This window comes from Neopelma chrysocephalum, unplaced genomic scaffold, assembly GCF_003984885.1.
Source record: "Neopelma chrysocephalum unplaced genomic scaffold, ASM398488v2 Primary Assembly neopelma1_61, whole genome shotgun sequence".
Taxonomy (NCBI): Eukaryota; Metazoa; Chordata; class Aves; order Passeriformes; family Pipridae; genus Neopelma; species Neopelma chrysocephalum.
In genome coordinates this window covers 2,119,801-2,147,691 of record NW_020897716.1, presented here as the reverse complement: position 1 = coordinate 2,147,691, position 27,891 = coordinate 2,119,801, and the positions used below count along the sequence as shown (strand labels likewise).

At 39.4% G+C, this 27,891-nt stretch overlaps 1 protein-coding gene across 3 annotated transcripts; it reads right to left on the bottom strand.

The window, feature by feature from the left end:
• Window positions 1-416: 416 nt before the first annotated feature.
• Window positions 417-27,793, bottom strand: CDC42EP3 (CDC42 effector protein 3). 3 transcript variants are annotated; one of them, XM_027681636.1, is made up of 2 exons: window positions 27,632-27,793; window positions 417-2,553 (listed from the first exon to the last, which is right to left on the bottom strand). In XM_027681636.1, the coding sequence occupies exon 2, from the start codon at window positions 2,259-2,261 to the stop codon at window positions 1,494-1,496; it is 768 nt and encodes a 255-aa protein (XP_027537437.1). In that variant the 5' UTR covers window positions 2,262-2,553; window positions 27,632-27,793; the 3' UTR covers window positions 417-1,493. The 3 variants fall into 3 exon arrangements, with proteins under 3 accessions (XP_027537437.1, XP_027537438.1, XP_027537439.1); XM_027681637.1 differs by lacking the exon at window positions 27,632-27,793 and adding an exon at window positions 27,115-27,222; XM_027681638.1 differs by lacking the exon at window positions 27,632-27,793 and adding an exon at window positions 22,174-22,192.
• Window positions 27,794-27,891: the final 98 nt, after the last annotated feature.

Below are 27,891 nucleotides of genomic sequence, written 5' to 3'. Positions count from 1 at the left end.
AAGGATAAATATATCTTAAATTATCCATGACTTACAAGTTCTGATAGGAAGATACAGATAAATATGGTTATCTAACAAAGAACAGTCTCCAAATTGCGTTGGGATTTTACCTAAAGACTTTAGTGAAAGCTGCTGGAAGTCTGCCATTAACTTCACTGGGACCAAAGTATTACTCTCCTATCTCCAGTTGCTTAAAATCAGTGTATATCCCAGGGGGTCTGGGATATACAGATATACTCTGCTTGGAGTTTGCCCTTGAAATCTGAGGAACTAAACTGAATTGGAGAAGTCAATTGAATTCAGATAGTAGAATTGATGTGCCCCTTGGTCTCATATTTCTGCAACTAGTCTGTTTCATTATAGCAAAAAACAAAACTTTGTGTTGTGGTGAAGCTATGTAGTGAATCACAAAGACATAGCAATTTAAAGGGTTTTTTATTGTATTGCACAAGATATTTATGCAATCCATGTAGGTACTGTAATTGAAGGATCCACATTTCCCAAAACATTAGCTGTTGCAGCACACATCACAAGCATTGTGAATAACCAGTGCCTTCTTCAAAAATTAAAATAATCAGCTGCAAGTTTAAGCATGTTGTGGAAATAAATGAAGAAAAAAGCTAGGAGTATCAATACATATTTCTTTTCAAACACACAAATATACACTTTTCAGAAGAGCACCAATACTGCCAAGCAACTATTTCGATGAGATACTGGATGTGTAGGCCCTGCAGTAAAAAGCCAATATGCATACAGAAAATATATATCAACTTTTAAAATAATTTAACCATAATATCTTGCAAATGTCACTGTTTACAATGTATCATTTCATATACAGTGTCAGGCCCAAGCCTCAGCTTGTGTAAATTTGTGCATGCTCATTTAAAGCAGCTGAGACTCTGGACCAGGTGTCCAAGCTGAAAAAGCCTTCAAACTGTTCATATCTGAATATAGGGTGGTAGTATAAGACCAAGAAAGTAGTTATGGTGAATTTATAACAGAAATGGTACTATGGAAAATGAAGAAAAACACTATCAAACCCTCAAACACAAGGTTCTAGAAAGAGGCCTACACATAAAGTGATGTTGTAATAATTTATAAAAGTGAATAATTAATATCAGTCTCCTTTCTGACACTTAAGAGATTCTCCCATATTCAGAAGCCCGTAGAAGTGAACTAACCAAATGTCACAATCAGTATCATCCTCAAACTCTGTTTCTTAAGTTTCTGATCATTAATACTGGTACTTAAAAACATTTTATGTTTGCTGAAAATGTCTATTCAAATTTACCTTCCTGATATGAGAATTTATTGTAGTAAAAATCATGAAAAACAATAGGTAAAAAAATAGTATTTTAAGAATATTTTTAGAAAACCCGTCAAACAACTGCAAATACAGCTGATTTTTTTAAGTATCTACTTTTGAACTACGGTCTTTTTTGTTTGTTTGTTTTTAAGTGAATCACTTATAAAGAAGCAAGGGAGTACCAGTTCTAAGATTTATTCTTGTCCATTACATTGAGGACCTCATCCAAAAGTGAAGGCCCCAAGTCAAGTTGTAGTGAGAGAAGAGAGCCTGCAAGATCTGAAAGGGATTCTTCTGACTTAGTCTTTGTCTTGGTTAGATCACATGAAAGCCGACTGTCATCAAATAAATCAACTGTTTGCCAATCAGTGCATCGTTCAGAAAAACTGGATGAGTGACTGTCGCTACTATTAGTAAAATGCGACGAAGAACCATTTTGCTCCCATATGTCATCTTTGTATGTTTCTCCATCCTCCATCTGTTTACTTTTCTCCTGCAATTTTTCTTCTATTACTGGCTCACAGCTAAGCCTAGGATTTCTCGATGACCTGATGGATTCTTGCTTTGAACTAAATGTCACCGGTGACAATAAGGGCAAAGTAAGGGCTTGAGAACCACCAATGGCAGGAAGGGAAATAGCATTTTTGAGCACTGGTGATGGAGTTTCTGTAAACATGGATTCAGAAGTGCTGTTTGCCCTTAAGAATTCATTGTGGAGACCAGACTGGCTAACTCTGGTTTCACCTTCATTTCCAGGCAAAAGCTCATAGTTGCCCTGCAGAAAGGAGATGTCTCCAAAAACATCATGTTGTCCCTCTTTTCCAATGTGTATGGTGTGACGAAAATCTCCAAGTGGTGGACTGATCATATCAGGAGATAAGATATCCCTTAGTTTGAATTTCTTCCCTTTCTTATTGTTAGCAGCTTTCAAGTAGATGGGTGTCTTGGCTGGCATCTTGCTTGTAGACTCTGAGAAAAGTAGTTATTTTTAAAAAAAAAAAAAAAAGAGGGGTGGGGAAGGAGAAGCCTCTTAGAAAGTCAGTTATCCTCGGAAGAGCTTCAGCTTTATCAATGTTACATCATCATCTTGAACCACTTTTGCACATAAAGTCTCTTTCTTCTAATACAGAGAACTGTGGAGTATGTGAAGGCGACTATCTCCCACTTCAGCTCTTTGCAAGGTAGAGCACAAGTTTCAGGGTCAGTAAGCAACCAAATGCCCTGCTGCTTCCAGAACTTGAGGAAACCTGCATGGGATAAAAAAATCAGGTTATCATTAATTCATTCAGTTTTGTTTTTAGCAAAACCTGAAATTAGTAATGGTACTGACAGTTCCAGTCTGCAGATTAGCTTTATGATGTTGCTTCCCTTCATTAGGTAGGATAAAAGAGTTTAGATTAACATGGGCTAGCTAACCTTTCTCTGATTTCATAGCTTTTTTTTGAAGTCAGAGTTTCTTAGACACAGTTGCTGAGCACAATTCATCTTCTCCTTATTCTGGCATTCAAAATGCTGGCCTTTGAGAGCACATCCAGAAACACATTTTTAACATTAAACAATGTTAAGTTTTTTGGTAGATCTAAGAAGAGTGGCAGAGTCATTCAGGTAACCGTTTTGGAAATGGAGATCCCCTCGAATCAGATAACTTCAGATACCCCCATTTAGTGCTGGAATTCTCACAAACTGTCACCAACAACATTTCTGACAATTGTGTCCATTTAAATGGGTAGTTTTAGGTACTTTAAAAAAGAGCTAGTCCAGGTCTTTACAATTCATTAGGAACATCCAAATACAGATGTCTTAGAAGAGACTGATTCTTGCGACTACAATCTTTAGACTTTAGACTATAAATGCTTCATAGCAGTTAGTTATAGCCTAGCCCACAAATTATGGAGGCCATGAGGCCACAGTGCCTCAGAGTTGCTCTGTGCAACCAAAAGAAACAGCGTTTGCAAACCATGTTGTCCTATTAGAACATGGTCTTTGAGAAACCTGATAGAGCTAACAAGGGCTAACAGGCTATTGGGTCAACAAGTTATGGAAAAACACTCTTCATTAATCTTTAACAGTGTATTTCTCCCTTACAGTACGAGTTCCTGACTCCCAAGCAATCTCAGAATTAAATGCATTTTTTCTCCTGGACATTTTTATACTTTCCTCTATTAAGTCTGAGCACCACAGATCACTCCTCCTCATCAGAATACTCAGCTACAAATCCCTCACACTTTGTCCATTGCCATCCTCACTCTGTAAAGGAGCTTGCAGAAACACTGCTCTATACAATAAGTGAAGGGAAGCCCTCTGTAACGAGAGTTACTTTTGCTGCCTTTTATCCATGCCCTGGTAGATATTTCCCTTCATCAAATTAAGCCCAGTAACAATCATCAGTTTTAAAAACTTAGTACTGTATGGTTATACACTCAGATTGTCAAGAAGTATTTAAGCATTTTCACAAATCCTTTAACCCAAGTAATTAGTTCCTACAGTGTGGTACTTAACAAGGGCAGCTGGGAATCTAGCCACGTTAGTGTTTTGGGTTTTTGATTCCCACCAGATATCTACTGCACTTCAGATAACACTGAAAAGCACTCCCCCCCAACAAATATATCAGATGTAAACAGATGAAAGTTGAAATACAAAATAAGCTCAATGTTCAATAATTTCTGAGGGTATTTTATACTTTTAAGATCAATTTTGAAAATGTAATTGATCACATCAATCAATTAGAAGCCCTTCAAAGCTTCCTTTCACACAACAAAATGGTACTTCATTAGGACTTACAGAATACTAGGAGATTCACATTACATTCCAAAACTTCGCCAACTTAACTCCATGTCAGTACTACAAGATACAAAAGTAACTCCTAAGATCACTGCTTGTGCCACATTCAAACGGAACAGAACTAATGAGTCAAGTTAGTTACCTTGTAACACTGTAAAATTTACTGCATTGTTTCTCCCTCTTATTATTGTTCTGCCCAAGCAACCCATTTAGCTAAACAAAATGTCCTCAGCTCTAGAGAGAAAACTATTATCAAGCAAAGACAAATGGCGAGGTTGTTTTATGTTCATCTAGTGAACTCAGTTCTATCCCACTTCACAGAAATAACAGGTCAAATTCTCTCTCATTCTGATTTCTCATTCTTTCAGATGTTTTAATCTGGGATGAATGGCAATGTAGCATCAATGTGGTTCAAAGTCATGCTTGCTGGTCACTAGTTTAAAAACAAAAGACAAATCCTAGTTCATTCAAAGCTTCCATGGCTTCCACCAGTTTGAATGTGTATCAAATACCATTATTACTGCACTCCACCAGGAGATTTAAAGAAACCCTGAAGGACACAATGAAATATGTGAACATGAGGAAATATTAAAAATAAAGCATAAAATAACTTTAGTGTAAATAGATCATTTTGACATACAAGAAAAGCACTTTGTTTTATTTAGCTCATACTTCAGGAGGAAAAAAATGCCAAAACTCTGTAGGTAGAGCAAACTTTGGGGCATCCAGATCTCCTTTAGTTCTTGCGCTACAAGAGAGCCCCAGTAAGGGGCAGTGTAAAACCACACTACCTCAGAGGATGCTGCAAGAGACTCCACTATCAAGAATTATAATCTCTCTCTATACAACAGTCCCTTGAATTGTGAAGGCCTTGCCTTCCATTTGGTCAGTGCAAGAGGCTTTGCATTAGAAGACAAGAACTTGCACAATTATATGCTTAGTGCAAGCATTGTTTTCTCTGCTGAAGACAAAGGCTACTCTTGCTGCAGTTTTCACTAGCCACTGTATTGGAAATCTGCAAATTACGCTCTGTAAATAAAAGGGTTCTCTCCTCAATGGACAGGCTTTCCACGTACAATATAACATAGGTTTCAGAGCAACTGTATTTTGTTTCTGCATACCTATCTTCTTTGTCAACTACTGCCCAAAGGAGTACAGATTAAGCTACTTCGAACAATTGAAATATATCATAAATCTGGAAATAGTCACTTAGCTGAAATACTATTGTTATTCATATTTCATTTACAACTAAATAAGGAAGAACCTATATCAATACATATACATGTAGTATATGTAGACTTTTTATTAAGAAAAAAAATATAAATCAAACTTTGGCAAATGAAGAAAAGCTTAACAAGACTAAGCCTCCAGCTCAAATCCTGCAAAACTAGTCCACAAAATTTTCACAGGAATCTTAACACACTCCCTGCATTCAACAAGATTTAATGGAATCACAAGTACATATGGGCTAAGAAAGAGAAGGGACAGATCACATTGCAATCTTGATACCAGGCCACACAGTAAAGTTGGTCTTTCTTAAAGGAGATCTTTTTCTGATCTTACTGCTAAAAGAGTCTCTGTTTTAACTAATTTCAGCTCAGTAACTAAGTGATTATATAGCCAAACTGGAAAGCTGAATAAGAAATTACCAGAAAACCAAAAGTCTACAATCCTGGAGTGCCAGCCTATGGTGGAAGACCCTAATTTAAGAGGAAACAACATGAAAGGATTTTTCTTATGGTTGAAAAGATATCCCTCTCCTAACAAGATCCAAGCATGAGCCAAAACAGAGAAATTTCAGGCCAGTGAAAATTAAAGTTTTAGTTTGGCTATAACACTTTCTCATTTTCATTCCTATCACTTCACACTCTCATTTAAGTGTTTTGCTTGGTAACTTAGTAAAGACTAATATTTTTAGAGGTACTTCTCAATCCTCCTTCTGTCCACTCAGCAATCATCACCTTCTACACAGCTCAAAGCTTTCCATGGATGCCTTAGTTTATTCCACAGTCCATTTTAAAAGGACAGACTATCAGGAAATATCTCAACAGCTAAGCTTGCAAAGTCAGAGACAAATAAGGGTCAAGGTGCAGACTTATTTGTGCACAAATCCTAAGAGACCCAGATCCTTAAGCAGTGTCCTAAGCAAAGAAATGATAGAAAGAAAATCACATTTCCACAGAGCAGAGCCAGAAGCAACTGTTCGCGCTGGGAAGCCTATAGGCTTTCTACAGGGCAATCCCTAGCAAGGGCTCTGCCTTACACATCACTGACTAGAGGCATGTGAACTTTGCAGAAACTCCTTTCCAAAGCATAATTTCAAATAGCATTGAATTATCTTGTGGAGCAAGTCAGTAGGAGAAAACAGAGTCTGTACATTATTTAAATAACAAAATGAAAATGTAGTAACATAGCAATAGACAGACAAACTACACAATAAGCTGCTGCAACTTTCCTACATGATGAAGTATCTGCAAGTATAGAAGAATCAGGCCTTAGGCCTTCATTTTAGGTTTTAGCTACCAGTAGCTTTCAGCATATGAACTGTTGAGAGCATCCTTGTCAATGCTGTTACTTTCACTATGCCTGAAACAACATCAGTGTAAAACGTGTTTTTACAGGTTTTATAACAGGGGCCTGAACTCATGAAGTCACAACTCCTGAATGCCACAACACAAACTCCCAGCCTAACCAAGTCCTCAGGTACAAGAAAAGCAGCAGATAATGCACTACAAGGCTTACCTCTCACGTTCCTGTGGACTTAGGTGTCCATATCAACTATCAGACTCTGAAGATGAGACAAGTCTGTCCACTTCTAGACCAGGCCACCACCTCTCTGCTTATAGAGCCACCACCTTCTGAGTAGCTTTAACCAAATCAGATGGTAACACTTCTCCCTCCAGATTGTTTATAAAAGGCCCTTTGAATTCATCTGTATTAAAGTCAACTTCCCTGATCAGATTAGAAGTCCTTGCCTCTTTGCTTCTCCTTTCATCAAAGAATTTGCACCTGATTAAAGCTACAGATTTAATTACTTTATAAAAACTAGATTTAATTATTCTATAAAAACAATCAGGCTAATTGCACTTCAGTTCTCTCAAACTGCATTCACCCAACTTTCCTAGATCAAATCTAACCTATTTTATCCTGTTATCACACACGTTTTTAGAAAATGATGGAAAAAATAATCCGAAATCTTTCCCAAAGTTACAGAAGCACAGGTCAAGAGGATGCAGTTCATTCATTTCTCCATTGTCCTGAAAAGACACAGATGCCTTGTGCTACTTGTGAAGATGTTTGTCCACCTTTCTCTTAAAATTCCCTGTACATGCAGACTGCATACATTAATTTACTTCACAGAGGTTAGTCATCAAAGAAGATGCACCTAAAGTCTCCCCTGCTCCAATCTGGGTCCTGATTAATACAATTAATTATTTTATGCCTTCTACATCTCCTTTCAGCCTTTTCTTCTTCAGATTGAATAACACAAGTATTTTACTTTTTCAACATAGGGCATGCTTTCTGGAACCTGGATAGCTTCTTCACCCCAACCTCCTTTCCTGGTCTTCCTCCCCTCAGCTCAAATTCTTCTTTAAATATGCTCAAAAACAAAGACAACTTTCAAGCTGACATCTCAATTTCTCTCTTTCTCCGCATTTTACTTTCAGCATCACAATATTGTTGGCTTATGTTTCATTTGTGGTCCACTAAAAACCTAGCTGCTTTAGTGAATAACTGTTGTCTAGCTAGTTATTCTGTACCTTTTTCTTGGTTATGCCCTACAAAGGCAAAGTCTTCGCACTCACTGCATTGCATTCTACTAACTTCAAACACTTCAAATGGTCAGGATCACTTGGAAATACAATCTTGACCTCTGCAACATACTAGTTTAGCATCATCTGTGGATGTAATAAGCATACATTCCATTCATTCATGAAAAATATTGTGTAGTAGCAGAGATGGAAGATAGCCCTGCAGAGTTCCACTCGATATATCCTTTCAGATCATTACTGGGTAAATACTCCAAGGTATTGCTACTTGAAACAGCTTAAATTCTGCTCAGAGGTAAGAAAATGTGAATATGCTCCGTACTACAGACACATTTAAGAATGTCAAGGAAGGCTTGGACAACCTCAGGTGTACACCAGCTGGGGAGAAATAATTAAAAAAACCCCCGCAAAGTGACTAAATCATTAGTTGTCTTTGGAAGGGAAAGTGAATTGTAAGAAAAATCATGAAAGGATACATTTTCATTTCTCTTGCTATAAAACACTTTTTTTTCCATGTAAATCAAAGACAACAGTACACCAGCTGTGAGCAGTCCACCTGAAGAAGTGTTAATTGCCATTAACTGTAAGCACAGACAGGGATAGGCTGCATACAGTGCCTTTCTCTCCAGGTATCTTCCATTTCTCCAGTATCCTCCTCTTTTTCCCACCCCTAAAACCTACATTCACAAATAAAGAAAAAACAAGTTCCAGAAATGATTTTTAATTGTTGATACCTTTAAATTTTGTCGCTTTTCCCTGCCTAGTACGCTTTCAAATAGACTGAGTTGGAGTAAATCATATTAACCACGGAAGATGACCACTAATTTTACACCACTGAAGTACTTGTACATTATATTGAAATCAATTAAGTAATTCATCTATTTAAGAATTTTCATCTTAGCTTGTAAGAAAAAAAAAAATAAAGGAAAGCCAACCTGGTTTGGAAAAAAAGAAGAAAAAAGTCTAATTTGAGCAACTGGCCCCAGTCTCCAGTTATTGTTTTGTCCTTTATCAGTCTGTGAGATTACAAAGGCCCTTTATCAAACAGAAACCTTCATCCTTGTTAAGGGACTTAAATACTAACCGAGTTGTTTCTCAGTCATCCTTTTTGATCGAAGTGAACAGGGGAAATTCCTCATGTGGTTATAGTGGGGGAGTAATTTTAAGCCTTCAGATACGTCTCTCCCTCCCTCTCTTTTGAACCACCTCCAATTTTCCAACATCCTTTTCCGAGCAGATCAGAATTAGTAACAAGATTTCAAAACCCTTCTCCCTAACAGCATATACAAGATAAAAATCACTTCTTTCTTCCCATCATCACTGCTTTGTTTATAAACAAGATCATACTTCTGCTTTTATTCTCACCATCTTACAACAGGAATTTTTCTGTATATACAGAAGTATTATATTACCAACCATTTCAGAATTCTTTCTTGTGCTGGCATAACAAGTTCTCCAAGTAGAATAAACTACAATGGCCAAAGCAGAATTTGTTATCCTTTAGATTTGATTGGTTTAGAGTCAGCATTCCCATTCTATTTTTTTAGGATGAATATACACATACATTCATCTAATTGACAAATTTTGCCAGCACAGCCAGTGGTAGTGCTCAAATTACACTGTCCAGTAAGACTCTATTCCTTAGGAACAACAACAACAAAAATCCCCCCCTAAAACTAAAACAAACAAACAAACAAAAGAAAAAAAAAAGAAAAAGGCTTTCCAAACTATCATTCTCCAGCAAATAAACTGGATTTCTATTCTTTAGGATAAAAAGCAATGCAATTCTTCAGAAAATTAAAAAAATTTATGTGAATGTGCTCCGGCTGTGAATCAATAAATCGGTTGAGCTTTCTCCATCTCCCTCATCAATATATTTCTTCACTAATGTCCACCACCTGCAAATTTGTACTGCAATAACTTTGTATTTATTAGCAGGCTGCTCATAAAAATATTATGCAGCTCAATGCAGTATAAAAAGATCTCTGCATTGTTTCAGTAGAAATGCATCCCTCTTTGATGCTGACTTATTTCTGACATTTATTCTAAGATTCTAAGCGTTTAAGACATGCTTTGTTGACATTCCAGAGGACTAACATTTTAAAAATCTGTCTGTGATGCAATATTAAATTAAATGCCTTATAGAGTCTGTTTTTGCAGTTGTTCTTTTGACCAGTCATTACAATATCTTAAAAAATTCCTTTTTTTTAGTCAAGTAATTTTTTTCACCTTCCAACAGGTTTCAGTCACAGCTTGCTTTGAGCTTTGAAAAATTAGCATCTTTTCTAGAACAATAAAAACCTTTATTTCTTTTCTTTTCTTCTCTTTTCCAGAGACAGGGATTTAATGAGCTCACTGCATTTTGTTGTTCAGCTCCATAGACTGAAACAGGTCCCTCTTTACTACTTTCTTCTTAGCTTTGCTGGCTGGTACATTCATATATATGGATTTAATAGGATATAGTTCATTGGCTTTCAAAACTATGCAGATTTAGGTATAGGTATATGTCAGTACAAAGTCTGGCACGTTAACTAACGCAGCCAGTGAAGGTGAAGTTATGCTGCATCAGACAGACTGTGCACTGAAGCACAGTCACACATTTCCTCCTACTAAGTCACAGACCAGATGAGCAAATAGCTGGGAATCATGAACTCATAAGCCACAAGACGGACAGGCCTAAAAACTTGCCCATCAATTTTCTTAGGCCATAGAGAAAAACATTGTGAAATCTGACAAAGAAACCCCAAACCCTATAACCTGAGCCTATGCGCCACCTAAAAGATTGGGTAACTGCTCTAGTTGAAATCTCATCTGCTCAGAGAGAAGAAAGGAACATTTTTTAGCCAAAGCAGCTGCCTGACACAACTCAAGGCATGTTCATATAAGTGCTGATATTGCCATGCGGAAGAACTTGGGAAGATGTGGACTGAAGAAGGCAGTGCTGCCCCTTTTGATGTCAGCCAGCACTCAGATCACTTTAAGTGGATTAACAAATCCACACTACACACCCTTTGTAATTCTGAGCAGGTTAGCATAGATGGCTTTCTCTTAACACAGAGGGTGTAGTTCCCCAGCCCAACTCTGCTCTCAAAGCTGGTTTAAGAAGTTCCCACTCTGGATTCCTCACTCCTCGCTGCTGGTTCCCGGTTCTGCACTGCAGTTCCTTGTACCCTCTGCGGGCAGACAGACCTACAAGCCACACTGCAAACTGGTCACAGCAGCAGTTCTCCCCACTGACTCAGTTTACAGTACAGGCTTACCAACAGCTGCAGAGTGCCTGATGGCAATGCTTCAAGAGAGTTGCTGCCAGAAAGGCATTCTCCCCTTCCCCCCTACTGTGTGCACATGCTTGACCCCTCATAGGCCAGCTCAGTAGGCAGAACTGGGTGAAAACTAACTAGGAAAGGGGTGTAAAATCACAAGGCTAGGAGTGAGATTGCTACTTTCAGCTGCACCGAGTCATTTCAATAGCTCAGCTGACTCTTGAAACATCACTCTTAAAAAAAAAGGAGTTCTGGCAGAAGGGATGGGCAATCCTTAACCAACTCTTCTGCAAGGAAGAAGTGTCCACGGATTCATATCCAGGTTTTATGCACTTCTGATGCAAAAATGGCTTTGTAGCTCCACTTGCTTCTGCCTTAGGGTTCCCAAAACTGCTGTCATATTGAAATGAAGTTTTTTCTAACTATAGTTATTACTACTATTTTATGGAAGGCATCTTAACAAAAGGCAATCTAACATAAAAGGATCTTGCAAGATTCCAATAAAAAAATCCCCCAACAACCAAACCCACAAAACCCTACCCTGAACTCCCCACCTCCAATTTTCAAATACCCTTCATCTCTAAGTCAAAGATTCCTTATCATCTCCTTGAAACACACAAGGGACATACGAATATCATAATCACCAGTTCTATTATTCAATTCTCAAAGTGTTTCACTTTAAATAAGTATTGACCACTTAAAGTGTCTGATAAACTAGTTTTAAAACAAATTCGAAGGCCAGAGAGCCCTCTATATGCAAAGGCTAACAATGAGGTAGAGGTATAAAGCTACAGAAAAATATAAAGTCACACAGGGCTTATTTGTTTTATTATATAGAAAAAGGAGCTGGGGTAGGTGGAAGAAAGGAAATGCCTCAGTGGATTACAAAAATCTTCACTGAATTTCTTTTTTAGTCCAACTCATACCCTTTTAAGGAAATGGGACTAAAATCATGAAGTAAATAAGGCTTCTAAAATTTGGTTATCTATATCCAATTCCAAGTATATTATTAATACAACTAAAGTAACTGGTTTATCACTCTTAGATGAAACAAAAGGTAAACCCCAGAAATTACATCTTCATTGTGAGTTTATACTTTACTTCCAACAAAACAATTCCACTATTTGAAAGCACTGTTTGAGCAGAGGTAAGTATCTGGAGGAATAAGCGACAACTGGAAGACATGTCATAATGTGGTGCTGCTCTGCAGCATGCCAGTGACACCTGCAACATGCCCCAGCTGGCAGGGACACATCACACTGGACAGCAGTGCAGGGGTCCCCACTTCCTCCTGAGATCTCTCTGCCACAGACTGTTCTGTTAACTTGAGTTGCTTGTACTCAATTGATCAGACTTCTTTTTTCTTGCAATATATCAAGTAGTATCAGGGTGCATTCACTCTCTTTGCCAGTAGTCATATTTCACATACTGTTCCTAAAACATGGCAGAGTTAATCAGTTTAATTTGAAAGAAATTAATATACTCAGCACTTGTGCAGAAGTGTACTGTCTGAACATTCAGAGTGGCACAGTGGCAATTCAGTGCTAAAGCTAGTTTACTGATTAGCAGCTATTATTTCTTTCAAATTCTAAACCCGTGTATTTAACTAAACTGTCCAAAATACCGCTGTCTCAAATCTCACTAAAGCTACCTTCTCAACACTCAGGGTTTTACCTCAGCCAGTACTCAGCACCTATCTTCCCATTACTGCAGCCATATTTCAAGAGATAAGTACAGCTCTAAGACACAGCTGAAGCCAAATGGTGAGCGAGATGACAGCCTCTTGTCTGTATAAGACAAGACTGGACCTTGAGCTTGCATGTGCAGGCAACATGACAGAATAATTAAATGGGTCAGGGAAGCACGTTGTAGCCAATGAACCCAAGCAGATTTAGTGTACTGCAAGTCAAGTCCTGTCCTTTGCAGATTTCTGGAAAAGCATTTTGCAGACATTGGTTTTCGCTCTGCACTCTGCAGGGGCTCCTGCTTAGAACTTTGCCTTGAAACTGCAAGAGAACATAAATCTCTCTGTTCAAAGGTCAATATTTCAAAGTGCTCCAAAATGGTCATTTTGTTTTCAGAAGTAGTGTCAAGGGAAAGCGTATTGGCGGCAAACAGAAAACTCCTAGTAGGCAGTCACACTAGGGTAATGTAATCATGACTCACGCTCCTCACCCATTTCCTGACTAGGGCTGTGCATGATCAAAAGAAAGCCAGCCACAGTAAAGCTGCCTCTCCTTAATGTTAGCCAGCCTGAAAGGATTACAAACTACCAGAAAACAAACTCATTGCAGAGTATCCTATTTAAAGCTTGGCATAAATCGACACTGACAAACACAGTGGCACAACACCAACCAAAACAACAACTTGTGTTTGTTGAGAGAAACAAGTTACAACTTTTTAAGATGAATTCTCCTAACCGAACAAATTCTCTCATGCACCTCTAAAACACTGTAAATCCTTGGGGTGCCTAGGGAGAGGAGAATATCCAAGTGCTAGTTAGTACCTAAAGAAATACAAGATACAAGAACCTTTTGAAGAGGATCACATCGAACTCAGACTGCTATAAAACAACTACTTCCTCCCCAGAAAGGCTGTAAAAGAACCCACACATGGGCCAAAGCACTAGCTGGGCTTAAGTGGCAGTCACCTTATAAGAAAAGCACTGCAAGAGGCAATTTCTACCTCAGTAGAAATCCTGTTGGGCAGTCTGAGTGAAGTGTGCGCTTAATGATGCAAATTGATGTTCATTTGTATAAAGAGTTCTTCAGCAGAAAACAAATTTCAGATTCTTGTTGGCATCTCGGTCACATTTAATTTGTTCCAAAACCCACATTAATGGAAACCCCAAAATTAATCATATATTGCAACAGAAACTAGGCTAGACACTAGGTAACAAAGATGCCAACAGCCAGCTGCACCTCTCTGCAGCCCTCACAGGCCCAGATAGAATCATCAGAAAAGACCTTTAAGATCATCTAGTTCAACAAGACAACTCCTTTCCCTTCCTCCTACCTCAGAAAGAGAGCCCTACATTTGCAGGTCCCTTTCACTCTCGTTTATTATAAAGGCCAAGTAACTGCTAAACATGCTCCTCAGCACCAGCCACTCTGGACAAGGGAGATCAAAAGGCAGAGGGATCCTGAAGTCGATCATTAAATATATAATCCATTGCCAAAACCACTGTCTATAAAATTAAGACTGGTCAGCAGTGGCATTCCACTTTCAGGATACTGAAGAGACCTATGCCAGGTGCCTGACAGCCAAATTCAATCCAAATTTAACAACCACTAGGCTTTTTATTAATACCTCAGCTTACCTCTTAGTAATCTCAGACATTTCGTCCCTCACATGACACTGAATACTGAGGGACAGGTAGGAGAATCAATCTGTTGCACAAGGCAAAAGTTATGTTTGGGTCTGACTAAACCAACTCAGTAAATATATTGAGCCTATACTTTATCCAGGCTGCAGTAAACACTTCAGAGTTGAGAGAAGCTGGTTTTGAAGAGCACACTATACCAAGGCTTTATATTGCGTTGTGACACTTGCTGCCAGACTGTTATAGCTCTGTTTGGTTGTCACATGTTTTATTTATACAACTCTAACAACAAAGAAATGAGGTGCAAGCGATCCCTTTGGGCATGGATGCACCTCCTATTGACCAAGAACGAGCCGTTACCACACGCTGTAAGTCTTTCAGACACCAATTCATACAACTGGTATGGAAAGCAGTGGGAGTTAGGCAGAAAAATAAAAACATAATTCAGGGACCTACTTTCCTAAGTAAAGGGCACGTTTATTTATTTAATCCTTTAATAAGTAGGTAAGATGAAATTCTACCTTTACTGAGGCTATTTAAAGCAAATTTCTAATGGCTCTTGCCATTAGAATTCAAGACACGGGAGCTTAGTGTGGTTTACCATCCTTCAAAAATTTAAGAAAAGATGACATGTTGTAGAGCCCAGGACAGACACTTACAGTGCTGACAAAAAATTCTGCTCAAACATTTGGGGGGCGGGGGGAAAATAACAGCTAGGGAAATAAAATACTACTACAGCAACAATAAAAAAACCCCACCAAACACCAACTCAGAAAACAAAACCACTGTAAAGATTGTCAGAATCCAAGCCACAGAAGTAAGTGGCCAGGTATTCCTGATTTTCTTAGTGTAGACAAGGGAACAGAAATCGAGGTCAATTCCTTGTCCTGAGTGCAAACCATATCCTGAAAAAAACCCATAACATATAACACTGTAACAATGCATCAGGATTGCACTAACTTAAGGCACAGTGTGGGGCTCTCTTCTCTTGTAAAAGTCCATACTGTTTTACAGAGATAGCCTTTGCAGAAACACAGGGAAGCAACAAACTTTACCTTCCTGAATTACAGACGAGCAGAGAGACAGTACACTCCAGAAATTTAAGAGGGAACTTGCATCCAAGGAGGGCATCAGCATCTCAGTGTTTCTGCTTGAGTCCTGGACCCTAAGAAATTAATGGATAATATAGGGCCTGTTCCACAGACTCTTTGGACATAGCTCACACGGGAAGGAATAGAAATATCATAACCAAAACACTTTGAAACACAGTCCCAGCAAAAGACATGTACAGTAACTCCTAGAAGGAAGATATTACCAAACTGGCATTCCTTCTTTCCCTCTGTACGTGGGTGCTGGCCTGGATTCACCAGAGGTATGCTCCTTCTGGCTGCAGAAGCAGCGGGGCAGCATAATTGGGCTCCTTCCTCAGAGTCCAAGGAAATCCTTAGTGGAGGAAATTATTAAATTGTTCACCAACAGCTACAAAGATCCATGTTAGAAGTAGTTCATCAACACCGCTAATAGCTAGTCATAGGCTTCTTAAGTTAAACCACATACTTAAGGAAAATGGGATTTTGATATTGTTGGTTTAAGTTCTCTTACAACACAGAGTATTAAATACGGTTTATCCTACAATAATTCGAATCATATATATATATATCTTCTTAAACAAAAATCCAGCCATAGACACTGCTGTTAAACTCTTCCCATTCCTGAAAAGACCATAACCCATTCACTACAGAGAACAAAAGTGGGAAGGCAAAGACAATTTAGCATGGGAAGAGAAAAAAAGCTCAAACAACAATGAAGACAAACAAAAAAAATCTGCACCTAGTCAGTAAACTAAAACTCTCCAAATACAACACATTATCATCTTGCAGTAGAACAGTTAACTTTTTTATAGTCACCAGGTTCCCAGGTTAATGGCTGCTGATTAAGTTCACACCTCCCAAGGTGAGTGTTTCAGACTGACTGAAACAAGGCAGGCAATTTCACTTAGGGTACCAATAGGGGCTGAAAGAGCATTACATCTTAAAGTGAAATCTCAATTTTAAAAACAAATAATTGTGAATACCTGAAAAACTCAGAAAGACTCTTAATCTGCCTTGTATTTGGACTGTTACATCCCCAGTGACTTACTATCCAACAGACAAACGGAGTGCTGCTTTAGAACTTGATTAAGCTTAACAAATATTTAAACTCCCTTAATAACTCTTGCTAGTGACCTTTCTTATGCAGAAGATACAGAAAATTTTCTTAAGCGTTTTCTCCAGAAACTAAAATATTCTTCTTGGGCTTTCCACTGAAATTCTGTCATTTGCTTTGTACCTGGAAACAGTCATTTTCTCCTTGATCAGCCACTTTTTTGATAGCTTCAATCAAGATGAACTTTCTTTAAAGTCACTTAGTATACATCTTTTTTCTCTTTCTCTCTTTCAGCAGTATTTGAATCAGTGTAATTACTGGAAGCTGTAACTACTGCAAATCAGATGATCTGAATCAAAACTCTCGCTTTACAAAATAAATGACAAGATACAAACTGCTCCATCAGCAATGGAAGGATAGGTCTGTACAAATAGCAATATACACAGCTCCTCTGTCTGCCCAGTACATCCACTGAAAATTAAAAGAAAATTCTTTTTTCCCTGTCATGGAATTTCACAGTAGATCAATTATGACTTCTTATACACCAGTTTAATATGCCTGATTTCATAAGAGTTTCTGCTCATTTGAGTGCTCTAAAAGGTACTGTCACTCCCAAGCCAGACTCATGTTACAAAGATAAGTTGTAGCTTTTTCTTCTATAGGCATTAGGACTTGTGGCCTGCATTGCCAGTGGATGCTCTTAAACTCTTTGCTTTCAATTCATCCATTTCTGTTGGAGAAACCACCCTAAAATGACCTGCACTGGAAGACTGAGGATCAGGGCCAGGAGAGGAAAATCAACAGGTAAATAATGGAAATGAGAGGAACCGAGTGATTTATTTGAATCTTTGTTATTTTTTTCTTTTTTTCAAAGAGCTGACCATTATCTAATTCAAACAACTGTGGTAGAGCCAAGAATCATACTGACACAGAACTGGGTAACAACTCAGGAAAGGCCTATAGCTTGTCCTAGACAAGTTCCTAATGGTCTGTTCTGGCTTTTATCGTTCAAGATATGAAGTATTTTCCCCTAAATTCATGGCATTTCTCTTAAAAATTAACCAAAAAGCATTTTTATCTAGGGAAAGGCATACTAAATTTTTAGAGCCTTTCTGTCCACAGATTGTGTTTTCTTGGCCATCAACTTGATTATGAAGGTTGAAAGGGCAAATCTCCTGGACGTTATAAAATGGAGCTCTCATCCAAAATGTTGTGTTTGGAAAGTTCTCATCTTTCAGCACAAAATAGAAATAAAAGAAAAAAAAAAGCAAATATCTGTGTTTGACACTACTTCAAATCCTGCATGGAGAACCAAATAAATTCTTTCCTGTGAAACTGCCACGAACAGTTTGAGATCTGGAAACTTTAAAAGCTGTTTCTCCTCTGATGTGCAAGCAGAAGGGCACACATTTCACAGCGACTTAGCCTATTCAAAATGAACAAGAAAAACTTAACATTTTAAAGTACAGCTTTCTAACAAGGGTATCTCAGATCCATGACTGAGCAGAGTCCATGTCCAACTTCAGATACTCGGTTCTGAAGAAAAGCACAATGAAAAAAATTCCATGTGGCTTCATTCACTTTTAGTCAAGAGAAATTTAAATAGTTCTTGAATTTGACAATATAACTGTAATTTCTTTTCAAACCACATCTCCCATATATTGTTACTACTGTAAAACTTGACTTTGGGACCACATTTGTACTTCTAGGATATTTATCCAAAAACTACAAACTACAGCTACCTCACCAGATGGACTGAAAGAACACAGAGTCAGAGCACCTGAAAAATCATCTGTTACCATTTCAGTCGAGGATCTTTAATGTACACATATGTACACACAGACAGCTGCTCCTACTTCTGCAGATATCACACTGATTTATTACAGAAAGAATAGAGACAATTTCTTAGATGATGCCTTTTTAACATGTCCACCTACTCTTCAGATGTCTTGAAAGCTTTTATTTTAAAGCTCATTTTCAGAGTTGCTTATAAATATCAGACATTGCCATTCAAAACAACATTTACTATCCTCATTCTGCAGCAATCTGTTCGTTTATTATGAGGATTAGAATGTGGAAGAATTTTAACCAAAGTTTTTAAACTGTTTCTCTAACAAGACAATACAGAATTAAATTATGTATTTCTACTCCCCTGCTTTACCATAATGCCCTTTACTGCTATGGATACACCACCCATCAAAATCTGCAGCATTGCTAACAAGTTCTAGCACTTCTGTACTTTTAAAGCTAGTCCTGACCTTAAAAGCTGTACCTGGGAATGTGTCTTCTCCTGTCACTATGAATCACCAAGACAGGCAATTTTAAGGTGTTAAACTATATCATTTTTACAGGACTCAGTAGTGTCTGCCACCTAGAACTTTCCAAAATCCTCTCTATTAAAAATACCACCCCTATAACTTACATTGCTCTACCCCCACAAACAACTCAACAGGCGGGAATAACCATCAACCCAATTTCAAAGGAAGGACAGAACCTTTGCATAAAAACTAGGGATGTGGAACCAGGAGACGGAAAACAGTGGAAGTGGGGAAGGGTAGATGTAATGAACAAAGACATGTAAGCAGGTTTGATGCCTGAAAATTAGCTGGAATTTAGCAATAGGAGTTATTTTCATGTTTAGATTATTCATTTGGGCATTGAAGCCTACTTCTTTCTTTGCAGATTTTTCAGTTTTATGCAGATTATATATTTGTATTTTCAGAGATTACCTGAATACACTTAAAAGATTTACACTTGAATGGATATACTATTCATACCAAAAGCAGTGTCAAAAAGCTTCCAACTTTTCTGTTGCTGCTTTATTAGATGCTACTCCTGTCTCTTCCTCCTATACACCTGGCAGTGCATATTTCAGTAATCCAAATATTATACCATGTCACAAAATATCTTATTTACAATGTATATTCCTCTGCCAAAGTAGAGGTATGGTTGCAGTCTCAAGGTAAAAGAACTATTCCAACTAAAAGTGAAATTAATTCTCAGACAAAAACCTGAAAACTGTCCACAGCATAAATCGCTTGATTGTCTGTTTAAAGAAGTAGGTTTTATTCTTGTCCTCCCTCCTTTAGGAACTCCTACAGATTCATAACCTTCTTGGATTCTTGCTATTGTATCTCACTTTTTCGGGACTAGAAGTATGTATTTTTAAGAGAGCTGTACAGCCCACTGTCATAAAATGGATTACTTTGTTGTCTTTGCTGTTCACCTCAGGGGATCTTATCTAAAAGACTCTGGAGACTGAGACGGGTATTCATCATGCCTGAAGGTACACAGAGGTAAAACCACAAGAATATAGCCTCCCTGTCCACTAAAATCATACCGTGCAAGTGGAGAAGGGACATACAGAACAGAGCAGCTGCCATACAAATTACTGCTCTGCTCCATCCACTATCTTGTTCCTAACAACAGATTCTCTATTCAGGCTGTACGACTTCTCTGTACCACTGATTACTTTGCATATTATTAATAAGAAAGAAGTTAGACAGATATGAACAGTAACAATCCAACCTTCTCATTTAAGACTTTCATCAAACCGAGTAGATGCTACAGTTGCCTTCCAGGCAACATGATCAAATTGAGCAATGTATTACTATAAATCTGTATTTCTGTAGCATCAAAGCCCTAATCACAAGGCAGGTATCTGGTATATTAAGAATTATGCAGACATAAAATGACAGCTACAAAATCTCACAGAAGACAGTTCTTCATTTGTTGCACCTTTTGGGGATATTTAGCTTTACAACAGAATTGTTACTGGTATGAGCATCACCTCCCTCCTATTTCACCTTCCTACTCCAACTCTTTGGGCTGAAGTAAAGTACAATTCTGTATGCCATATATGCAACCTATGCATGGACATGCTACTCCATTCTTCACTTCCATATTCCCATTTGTTTTTTAAACATCCAAGCAGAAGAGATCCCCAGATGCACTACATCTTATCATCTTACAAACCGTGGTTATTATTCCAAAGTCATCTAATAGAGGAGCCACAGGCAAGCAAAGAATCAGCTTAAACTTGATGAAGAGCAGTGATCTTTCGTATCTGGAGCAGAAACATGTAAGCCGCATCTGACATGGAGGAAAATCAATGGCACTATTCTTTCCTTGTCCCTCTTTCACTTACCATCTAGCTCTCCTGCTGTTCAAGCCTTAAATTGGGCTCGCCCCTAATATTATTTCTAGCAGCCACACTTCCTTAAAAGAAGGGAAACACTACATAGCCACATACCATCTTACAAATGAATACAGACAAGTCATGGAAAAGCTAAAAAAAAAAAAAAAAAAAAAGTGCCTTTGCAGGGACCACAGAGCTGAGGAGAAACAGCATGGCTGACCTTTACATCAAACTACAAAGGGCAGAATCTGCATCTTCTTTTTCCTTCACCCTCACTGTGGCATGTGCAGCTTTTAGTGTCAGAGACGCTTTTGTTTTTATTCTTTGTGGTTACAGAAACATGGTTAAGAACCAATGAGTCACATGAATGCTTCAAATGACAGGGAGCTCATAAAATTCAAACTGATTAAGCTATCATTTGAAATCTGAATATTGAGAAGACTGACCTAACCATTCTCTGGAAATAAATTTTAACCAAACTGAAACTATGCTTTAGTTCCCAAAAGACAGTTTATCAAATACTCCAAAAATAAAAGACCGAAAATTAGTATTGATGGCCATTCCCCAAGAGAATTAATCATTAAAAGCAGTGGCAAGAATGCCTGAACAAGATGCTGTTTCTAAATGGTGGTTGTCACATAGAAGACAGCATATTTATGGTGTCCATCTCAATCATGGCAAAGGGGAGAGAAAAAGCAAACCAAAACATTCATCTTAAACTCCACCACATTTTGGACTAATCTCTGCCTGCAGATCTAATTTACCCAATCTCATGAATAAATAGAATTAAAGTCAAACTAAATCAAAATATACAATGAATCATATTAACTGAGGCAAAAAGGTAAAGTTAGAGGTTTCTAAAAAATATGTAGACCTTCATGAAAGAGATACATTTAAACATAGACAATTTAGGCTTTACTTAAGTAGGACTGAAGATACACATAAGAAGGAACAAAGAATGAAACTTGTTTCTTATCACAATATCTTGATTAATACAATTTAAAAGTTTTGATTTAGGAAGTATTACAACAAAGAATATATAAAAAATTGTTTTGGTATCATAAGGATTTTTTTAAGGTTCTAAATTACTAAAGTATTAGTTTTTTCTAAAATTTAAAATCTTTTTGAATGACTTCTTGATGATATAAATGAAGTACGGGAAAAAATAAAAGAGCGAGAACATAAATGTGGGGCAAAAATCCCCAGCAACACTGGCACTGCGTTCCTGTACATCACTTGAGTACTAGTCCATCATTTAAGTGCTAGAAAAAACACACAAAAAAATCCTGTCTACTACACAGGAACTGACCCAGTCATATGGTTTGAGAAAGCCACCTTCTTAAAAGTCAATAAGGAGCTTTACTAGAATAGAACAGAGAAAGTGTTTATCAAGACAACAAGACCCATGTGCCTCTTCTTCGCTAAAGACTTATTATTCATACGCTTACAGGTACCAGGGTTTCTCCTAGTGAAGATGATGACTGAGAACTCTGCTGGTTAGAAAGCTGGTTTCACAACCTCTTTGGAGAAATGCTTTATAGATGCTGACTGTGGTGGCAGCAAAGCACCTTTGATCTTCTTTGCAGAGTATCACTGAGAATTATGAACCCCATAATTAGAAATATCATATGTAGAGCACTGAAGTTACAAAGTCACAGAACGCAAAGTAAGGAAATCCCAAGATTATATTACATTACTTGTCCAACCATTCTTTGGTTCCTTGACCATCTACACCACCCAAAAGGACCATGACAGAACAAGACCTTCAGCTTTAGCCCAGAATTTCAAACAGATCCTCTCTTTTCGCTACTTCTCACCTCATTCACCCCACATACTGTTTAAGGCAAGAGGGCTATAAGAAATAACATGACCATAATGCACTTATATATGTATCAACATTTTCTGCAGGCTTTTTCCAACTTATGGATACTTGCTTTTTCCAGCATAACAGGCTTTAGGGTTTTCGGTTTGCTTGACTTAAATGTTATACTGTACGGACTTAAGTTAAGTGGAAAAAAATGAAATTTCAGACTAATAATTTGCTTTTACTTACATTTTTTTATAGTAGTGTCTAATATTCTAATGGGAAAAACCCCACATGTGGAATGAAGACTCAACACCTGTTTCCTTTGTTTAAGGCACAACACAAATCTTCAGATGCATATAAAATTCCCACAGCAAAACAGTGAGAAAGGGACTCGAAACATCTGGTATTTCAAAGGGACAGGAAAAAAAAGATACTATTTTAGATCTTTTAGGCAAAGACATGAAGTAATATTTATTTTTAGAAAGTTCTCTACAGACGACTTAAAAAAAATTAATTGCCATCTAAATGCATCTAAACAAGCTTGCAGACTTGACTAAGCAAGTCATACCCAGTTTCAGCTCGTCATCAGCTCTTGTATCTCTACAGAAGGTCAATCGCTGTTTACAGGTAACCACAGAAAAGTTCACTTAGCTCATTCAAAATGAGCTCCAGCACAGTAACTCAATGTATCAGTCCATTTAAGTTCTTATCTGACTTGTTCCCCGTTGACCTTTATGATAGAAATCAAAGCAGTGTATCAGACTTGGTGAGCTTTCTTCTATTATTCGGTGTAAGTAAACAGTATGAACACAACATTTGCATAGTTAAGTTGTATGTTGTTGTACCACCCACAGCGGGGGTTGAAACCCTTAATGTGGCTCCCTGGCATTCAAGAGATACTAGTCATCAAGTTTTAAGAGTATTGCGCAACTTTCATGATTTCAAAGGTAAGTATAACAGTAATTCAAATTACTTGTTCTAAATATACATTTCAGCGAAATGGTCCTGCATAAAAAGCTACAAAGATCATGAAGATATAATTTAGTTTGAGTATTTAAAAAACACTTTCACATTTTCAGATCTTCAGGTACTGAAGAGTGCTACTTGACTGCAGGTTTAGCCCGCAAATGGCCTGCAAATGGCTTATCTCCCCTCTTTAAAAAACAAAAACACAACACAAAAAGGAATCAAACACATTCAGCAGTTCCCTGGCCTCTCTAAAGAAAAATCTCAGTTGCTTACTAGCTGCGCTCTTGTGGACTTAACTAGTGGCAGTACCATAAGACAAACGTTTGTTTCTATACTTGACTATTTATTCCATAAATGTCAATGAAACCTAAGTAAAGGTATAAATATATCTCGTCACCCTGGCCAACTCCATCCATTTGTAATCATCTCATTATATCTTGGCAGTGTGTTTTCCGAAGCTTTACTGGTCTTGATTTAACCCTTGAACTATGAGGAAGCTAGTCTTCTTGTCAGCCAGGTCCAGCTGCTCCTGTTTAGAGTCACCTTCCCAGCTGCATCAGTATCTTTGCTCAATACCCTTAAGGAGGTAAATGCATAACATTGTAAAATACTATAGGCAATGCTTATCTGCATGAATGTCATCCAGAAATCTTTCTTATTTTAACACAGTACTAAAGGTATGTCTCTTCATCACGAGGTTTACCTGAGCTTGTACTCATTCTGCCAACCTACGTCCTGAGGACCTCAAGGCCATTGTCCAAGCTTGCTTGGCCCCGGCAGGTGAACCTTAGGATTAAAGGGTGGGCTCAGTTCAGCGCAGGCTGTGTCTCACCTAAAAAATCCATTGCGCAGGCTTGAAAGGTAAAAGACCTTTCCCAAAATCTTCGTTCGCGAAGACTGGCCATACACTTACTCATTCTGCCATCCTGCAAAAGTACTCTGTAGGTGATGCTTCAAATCTGCTCTCACTGCTCTACCCAGACACCTCCCTCAGCACCAGCCAGCTGCTTTCCCTGGCTAGCAACTGGTCTGCTTTTTAGGGAGAGGAAATAATTTAAAAACAGTCTGAACACAATTCTTCCCACATCCTCATTTAAGTTCAGGCTTGAGTTTATTAGGGAAATTCATCTTGCTATCACACAAACTAACAAACACAGGATATACCTTCAGCCGACTGCCATTCCTGTAAGTGCTCTACCCATGGGGATACCATGGCTATTACGTACAGACCACCCAACTGGTTCAGTTTTACCACTGGGGGAAGAAGAGGTAACCAGCTCTCCATAAAATGGTGAAGATCTTGAGAAAATACATTTACTCTGGCTTGATCATTGTAAGAGGAAAGAAATGATGCTTTTGCTTGCTTGTTTGTTACCAAAACAGTAACATCTGCATGCAGGAGGGTGAAAGCCTGTTTTTGATGTTTTGCATCATTATCAAAGGCCAAACAGGCACCAGGTGACCCAATCCACAGCAATTCTGCCAACTAAGGTGAGGAATGGGAGGAAGAACTGGTCAGAGAGCATTGCTGAGCCCCTGGGACACAGCCTCACTGACAAGAAGTGAAGAACTTGGTGGCGAATTCTGCATGGCAAAGAGAAATTTGTTTTTAAATGTGAGTTCCCTTTCCTGCCCCAAACTATTTCTCAAGACTTGGGCAGAGGACCAGAATTTCTTCTACAAGGAGCCACCTAGCTTAGAAGACTATAAACCAAAGCACCATACCCAATTATGAAAAGCTGAGAGCAAAACATGTTTTGCCATGAACAGTGGCTTCTGTTGGTTACTGTAAAGCTGATATAAGTGGTTTGGAACAGTTTTAGACGCCTCTTTGAAGTCAATGTGACATTTAGCCACAGCATTTAAATAGGGATGGTGCAGAGCCACACTGCCTCAGGGAAAGAGTGGCTCTGAGCTACCTCTTAGGGTGATATCCATCTCTTTCCTTCCTAAAATTCACCCAGGCCACCTCCTGGTGATCCTGGCTGGCTTTACCAATCACAGAAGAGAAGCAGAACCACTGAGGTAGTTTCTGCAGCCAGATTTTTACTTCTGTGGATGCACAAGAGTACAGTAACTGTGATTATCTTTAATCTAAGGAGAAGATAGGCCCCATTGTTTCCTTCCCAGATACCGTTGGCTTACACTGAGGCCAGGAAAAATCATTCCCTTCAGTACTATTCTACCACTGAAGAACCTGCTCAGTTCCTCTCCTCTGTATGCTATAATACAAAACAAATGTTCAAAGCAAGGAGTGCCTTGAACATATGAGTTTTCTCTTACTTTTCTTAATGTTTCTGCTGAAAGGCTATTTTTAATATGCCATAGAGCTCAAGTAGATCTTAAAGCTAACGCTAAAATAGGCTCAAGCCTTTCACTTTAAAAATAAATCCTTGCAACAGTAATCACCTGCTGATACATGCTTTTATGTTTAGCCAGCTGCTGAGATGCCACATCTGTCACTTCTTGCTTCCAGAAATGCACTTTCCTTTTCTGTAGGGAAGGAGAAAATTCAGCTCCTAGAATTGCACTGAGTATCATGATGCCTTTTTTGGTATCTCTGTCATTCCTCTAAACATCTGAGCCATGGTACATGGATTATAAGATTTCTGGTAGTGTGTATCTAAGGAATTTTTCAGCTTTAGATTTTCATACCTTAAACCTTCTGATTTTTTTCCTCTACATTTTGCTGAACAATGTTACATCCTTTCAACATATTTGTAACTGAAAATAATGGTCTATGAGTGAGTAATTTCATTTGCGGGAACATTCTTTGTTTCCCTTCCCCAATTATTTTTCAAAGGAAAGTAAGAGATCAGGATCATATTTGTTACATTATGCATTTCATAATAAAATCTCGTCCTATTTTTAAAACATAACAACAATCTACAGTGACGCAAGTCCTAAATTAATTGCTTCCTCTATTTTGGTCTCTTTTAAATTTCAACTGAAAATAAATCAAGTCCTTCTTATTCATCGACAGCCCGCATTTCTTCATCAGCAACCCAACGCAAGTTCTTCTTGAGTTCACGATTTGAACCCTTTGCTCCACAATCAGCATCAATCCAGGCCACTGACTTGCTCCGAGTGTCCTGCCTGCCCTCGGTCCAGGTCCCGGTCCTGGTCCAGCCCAAGCCCCAGACGGGCATGCAGTGGCGGCGCACTCAAGCGCCCGGTTATTCTTAGATTCAGGCAGAAAGGTGCGGCAGGGGAAAAAGGGGACATCCCTCACAAAAAAAAACGCAGGCTGTTTCAGGGGGATGTAAGCTAGGTACGCCTTCTGCCTCCAAGGCAAGGACATAAAATCAGGTATGCCAAAATACACTGAGAATGAAGTTCAAACCAATTGTAGGAGCGAATTTCAGCTCGGAATTTCAGTGATGTAGAAACACCCCGAGACGGTCTTCGCGACATCTCGGGCATGAACCCCACGAGCAGGCAAACACGATTATTAATGGATACTCTCCTACCCACCCCAAAATGCGTCCCCTCTCTCCCAGCCCCTGAGCTGGCGCTGCGGCTCCGCCGCCGCTCCGCGGGGCAAGAGGGGCAGCGCCGGGGTCCGGAGGCGCAGCCCGGCCCGGCGGCCCTCCCGCCCCGCTCCCCAACTTACGGCGCTGCCGGCGGCTCCCCCGCCGCTCCTCCCTCCCGGGCAACCTCCCTCCTGCCGGTGCGGAGCCAGCAGGGCAGCGGGGCCGCCCCTCCGCGACTCGGGACGAGCGCGGCACCTGCGTGCGCCTGTCAGTGCGCGGGCGGTGGCGCCCCGTGTCCCGGGGGCGGGCGCGGGGCTGCGGGCGGCGAGCGGGGCCGCGGGGAGGCGGCGCTGCCGCCGGCGCTGCGGGCGGGGAGGGCGGGCTGCAGGGAAATCCTGGCACCGCGGAGCGCCGCCTGGGAGGCGGGCAGGGAGGCCAGGAACAACCACAATAACAATAAAGGGGCTTTGCCTTCCCCCCCCTTTTTTTTTCTTTTTTTTGAGCTCATTGCCGAGGTGGGGGCGGGATGCCTTCCCTACACCCTTGCAGCGTCCTGCTGAAGCCGTCGGGTGGGCAGCCCCCGTCCCCTGAGCACAGTCATCTCGGAGTTGTGCTTAAAAGCTGATGATTTTGCGCCTCAGCCCTCTTCCCCCTCACCTCCTCGACGCCCCGATCCTTCGGGGTGAGGCTCAGCCCGGTCTCCGCCCGCTACGCTCATTCATCCTGCCTGTCCTCCATTATTTACGCGTTGTTAAGGAGCACTTGGGCTTCCACGACTCCGCAGTCTGCGACTTGCAGGTAAACGGCAAACACTGCGAGAGCCGGGGAGGCGCAGGGGCGTCTCCCCCCGCCCAGCGGCGGGGCCGGAGCGGAGCGGGGGAGCGTTGGTGCTGAGCGGGGTGCCGAGCATCCAGCAC

What these genes read in the sequence shown, in the direction of transcription:
- CDC42EP3 (XM_027681636.1), bottom strand. Translation starts at nt 2,261, where the DNA reads ATGCCAGCCAAGACACCCATCTACTTGAAAGCTGCTAACAATAAGAAA.